General features: G+C 57.5%; 1 protein-coding gene across 1 annotated transcript in view; it reads right to left on the bottom strand.

The window, feature by feature from the left end:
* Positions 1-216: 216 nt before the first annotated feature.
* Positions 217-4,542, bottom strand: part of NT5C3B (5'-nucleotidase, cytosolic IIIB) — a gene marked incomplete at its 5' end in the record, with an annotated part of 4,821 nt that continues 495 nt past the window's right edge. The window contains 7 exons of the mRNA XM_010149515.1: positions 217-320; positions 636-843; positions 1,866-2,028; positions 3,102-3,191; positions 3,362-3,447; positions 3,936-3,982; positions 4,448-4,517. Of these exons, the coding sequence (XP_010147817.1) occupies positions 217-320; positions 636-843; positions 1,866-2,028; positions 3,102-3,191; positions 3,362-3,447; positions 3,936-3,982; positions 4,448-4,517 (768 nt within the window). The remainder of the gene's footprint in view (positions 321-635; positions 844-1,865; positions 2,029-3,101; positions 3,192-3,361; positions 3,448-3,935; positions 3,983-4,447; positions 4,518-4,542) is intronic.

Raw genomic sequence — 4,542 nt, 5'->3', positions numbered from 1 at the left:
AACCTTCCTCCATCTCACCTCTCCCGCTCCAGGGCCGGCTGAAGGGGGTTAGTGATGTCGGGATGCACACAACATGTGATCCAGGGCAGGGAGCCTGCCCAGCATCAGGATGGAGTCCAGCTGGTACCAGGATCCACTCCAGCTCCGTCACGGGAAGGACATTCGCTGCCCAGGCGCCTTGCTGAGGGGCCGGAGCTGGAACGCTGCCTTCCCAGCTCAGGTCTCGATAAGAATGTACCGGAGGATCCCGTTGACCACATCCAGCGTCTCGTCGCGCTCCAGCACGATGTCGTAGGCATCCAGGTACTTCCCCCTCCGCTTGCAGCGCGGCCACGGGGATGGGGCGGAGAGGAGAGAGGACTCTGAACACCAGCAGCTGAGAATGAAGATGCTGCACCCACAGCACTGGCATCTCTCAATGCAACCGAAAAGAGGGGTCAGCCACCACCCTGAAATGCCCCAGGTGCACCAGGAGCTCAGGAGACACCCCCAGCACCCCCCCACACACCCCACAGGAGGTCACACGCATCTCATACACCCCCCACATCACTCGGGCAGCTGTCTGCCCCTCTGTGCTGCCCCCCAGGTTTCACACCTGGGGAAGACTGGCAGGGGAGCACCACAACTGCCTCCCCCACCCACCTTGTCGTTGAGAAAGCCAATCTTGAGGATGTTTTCCACACTGGGAACACCATCTGCCATCGTCAGGTCACCCATGGAGTCCCCCAGCAAGATGATGCTGGTCCTAGCGCTCAGCTGCTGGAAATACTCCGTACCCTGCAGCACGCTGTTGTTCTTGTTGTAGGTGTGGATGAGGGGCCCCTTGAAGCGCCTGAGGATCCCCTGTGCAAACAGGACAGACAAGCTGATCCCGCAGCAATCCCTCCACTGTGCTGCAGCCTCAGTACCCTTACGGCATGGGCAAACAGGGAGGATGCTCACAAGGCACCAGCTCTCACCTCCGAGAGCCCCTTGAGGCTGGAAACCCAGCAGCCAGGAAACACCTGGAGAGAGGTCTCAGGAGGCCCCTTTTGCAAGGCAAGCCCTTCCCAAAACTGAGAACAAACCCCAGGGCTGGAGACCCTAGAGACCCCGGTCAGGGCTCTGTGTTGCCATGCAGCTGGTCAGGGGCTGCAGAAAGCCGCACCCAGGGGAGCCCCAGGGCAGAGCAGGGCCCTCGCAGAAGGCAGGACTGTCACACCGTCCCAGCTCTGCCGAGGGCTGCCTGTCCCAACACCCCGCTCGTGGGAACAGAGGGCTTCATTGTAAGAGACGTGCAATTTTCTGATGTGCTTTGGGACTTTTGAGGCTTTGGTACATCAACAACAGCTTTCCAGGCTGCCTTAAAGGACATCTGGCCTTCAGATCAGGAGAGACCTCTGGTTAACTCCATCCTTACCCTGCACCGGGACAGAGCACATGCTCCTGCCACCAACAAGCAAGTCTGAAAGGCCAGGAGTCCCTGAGATCAGGAGCAGATGCTCAGCTGTCCCTGCGCTCTGCCTGCCTGCTTCTCTACCCTCTGCTCTCTCTCGCTGTTGATCCAGCTCCCGGGGAGGGCAGGGGAACCCCACCCTCCCCCCAATTCAGAGGGTTGCTACGAGGGCAGCAAGTTGCAGTTTTTGAAGGCAGAGCAAATGGCGCAGGAGGCCATGACCAGGCTTTAGAGTCCTCCCAGGACCCAGCAAAGGGTCAGCTCTGTCTACAGGGATCAGATGCTTCGAACTGTTAATAGGCAGCTGAGAACCCCGCGGTGCCGTTAAACACACTGCAGCCCCCAGCTCCCGCCGAGCAACTCTCCTCCCAGCAAGCTCATCTCTCTCCTCCCGGCAAGCTCACCACACGAACGCGATGCAGACACTCACATTATCATCAAAGTCCATGTAGTTGGACACCACGTTGACGTTGGCGTAGAAGACATTGGCCTGACGGATAATCTCTTCAAGGATGTCACCGACGCCAGCAGAGAAGATGAACAGCGGGATGTTGTACTTGTGCAGCTGATCAAACAATTCATTGAATCCATCCCTAGAGCAGAAATATCCATTACACCGTATTGCATTACCACCTCCCAGCTCGCAGCCGGTGTACCGTGTGCGGGGAATGCTCTCAGCCCAACTAGGGGCTCATATTTCTGCCCGGGACTTCCCAAAGAGAAACGCACGCGTGAGCTCTGCAACAATCATGGCACCAGCATTTCTGTGGCAGACACTGTGTGTGCAAGGGGTGCGCAGCTGAACCCCAGACCCCTCCTGGGAGCAGCGGCCCAACGGGGAGCTCAGAGGAACACGCAGCACATGAGCAATTTGCCCAGAATCTCCCCAAAGTATCCAGCTTCTCTTCTCAGTGGGGACGGAAGGCACAGGGTGCCTGGACACACACCTACGAGCGTGGGTGCTGCCAGCCCACGCAGAAACCCTGATGTGCAGCAGGATGGGCTGGTTGTGAGGACAATCCGACACACATGTAAGAGTCAGTCTGCCAGGACAGGATTTCCGTGCAAAAGGGGAACTTGGGCCCATGAAAACCCGGACTGACAGCACCATGTCCTCTCTGAGATGGCAGCTCGTTCAAACCACGGCTCCCTGAGCTGGTTTTAGGACCAGCGCTGCCAAGGCCAGCTTTAACAGCAAGCTTTAGCGCAACACTTTTGTGCTGTGGGTGAAACCTGATGCTGAGCCAAGGGTCTGGATAAGGCCCAGCAGTTACAGTGAGCGGAGAAAAAATTTCTCCTGAAGAGGGGAGCTGCACGCTGCCTCCCCACCCTGCAAACTGCCAAGGGCTCTGATGAGCCGCGCAGGGAGCTCTGCCCATCGCCCGTCCTCGTGGCTGCTCCTTGCCAAGGCTCAAGGGAGGTGGAAGCGGTTTCTGAGCAGGAAGGAGTCAGCCGTGAATGGAGCAGCCTGCAGCCAAGGAGCGAGCTCTGGCTGTGGCTCCTGGCACTGACTTTTGGCTCTTTCACCATTAGCGCTCAGCCCTAGGAAGGGAGATTTGCAGCGGCCACGCCGTGGAGCTCGCGTGCAGATCAGGGTGAAAGCAAGACCTGCTTGCACAGCAGCAGGAGAGCAACATCCGCAGGCAGCTGAACCCCGAGCTCCTACCTCAGCATCACGTCGGATTCTCTGACTATCTGGGCTATGTCACCCCTCTGGATCTTCTGCTGCGACAGCAGGTCATGGGCCCTGGTCCACCTAGGGAAAGGCAGCAGAGTCAGCTCCCCAGGCAGCAACCTTCAGGCAGTGGGAAAAACAGCTACTAAGGCCGCTGCTGAGCCTCCAGAAGTCCAAGCCTTGTGTTCTGGTAGTCCTCGGGGCAAGAAGTTGCCAGGACGAGGCCAAGCTCGTCATACACAGGCACTCACCACTCCACCATGAGAGGTTGCTTCTCTTCCAGGGTCCGGTTGGGATCAATTTCAATGGGATAGTAATAGTGCAGCAGATCTTTCAGCTGGAGCGTTGTACAGATGGAGAAAGCACAGAGTGAACATCAAGTCAAAGAGGCCGTAAACAACAAAAAAAGCAGTTCGAGATCTCCCCAAAGCAACACGCTTCCTAATGAAAAACACAACCAAAACTATTTCACTCAGCACCTTCCCTCTGAGCAAACTGGGAGATCTCGGAAGGAAGCACTGACCCTCCAGCAGCCGGGCTGGCTCCCACCTTGCTTACAGCACAGCAGGTACAGATACACACCATGCACCCTTCCTGCGCTCAGCAGGTCAGAAAGGCCCACACCCAGATTGAATTTCCCTTTTTAACTTCTCTTTCCATCACCAATGGCTGAAACGCAGCCTGGACACTTGTCCCAGCCTCTGGCCTGGCAGCAAGTCAGTCAGAGCTTTTGTCCCGACACGTAAGCCAGTACAACCTCCCAACGACGGGTGACAGGGATGAAAACCCGAGCCAAGCAGCAGTGCTTCGCAAAACAGCACCTACCTTCTTCTTGCCGTCCTCGCTGATAACACGACTGTTGTCGAGGATATCTGTAAAGACACCAAAACGCCAGTGCTGTAGCCCAGAAGCATAAAAAACCTTTCCAGAAGGCAGCGATCCTGCACCTCCACTGCCAGCTCTTCCCGAAAACGAGCTGCGTGTGGCATATCAGCCCCAGCACAGGCTCCCCATGGGCTCCCCAGGCCACAGCTCCCACTGTGAACACGCAGCTCGTGGCAGGACACGGCTGACTGCGAGCAGTGTCAATGCTAGCAAGCTGCGGGATGCAGATAGTAGAAGGAGAAGCAGCAGGGACCAGGGACAGCTTCTGCAGCGGGACCCAGGCTGCTCCGGGGCCAGCAGCCATGGCCTGGAGGTGCACCCAGAGCAAGCAAGACGGAGCGGTGAGGCTTTTGGCAAAGGAGCCAGAGGATAAGAGGAGCCAGGGAGACCAAGAACACAAACACAGAAAGCAAACAGAACTGGCAGCAGCAAAACCAACAGCTGCAACTCACTGTGCGACGTGGGGCAGCGCCTGCCGTTGCACCCAAACCGGCTCAGCGTCATGTCGAAGTCCGAAATGACCTGGAAGGCGAGAGAAGAGCAGATC

The sequence above is a fragment of the Eurypyga helias genome, unplaced genomic scaffold (assembly GCF_000690775.1).
Source record: "Eurypyga helias isolate BGI_N326 unplaced genomic scaffold, ASM69077v1 scaffold28050, whole genome shotgun sequence".
Lineage (NCBI taxonomy): Eukaryota > Metazoa > Chordata > Aves > Eurypygiformes > Eurypygidae > Eurypyga > Eurypyga helias.
Note: the sequence above shows the minus strand (reverse complement) of the source record. Positions and strands in the feature narration are given on the sequence as shown.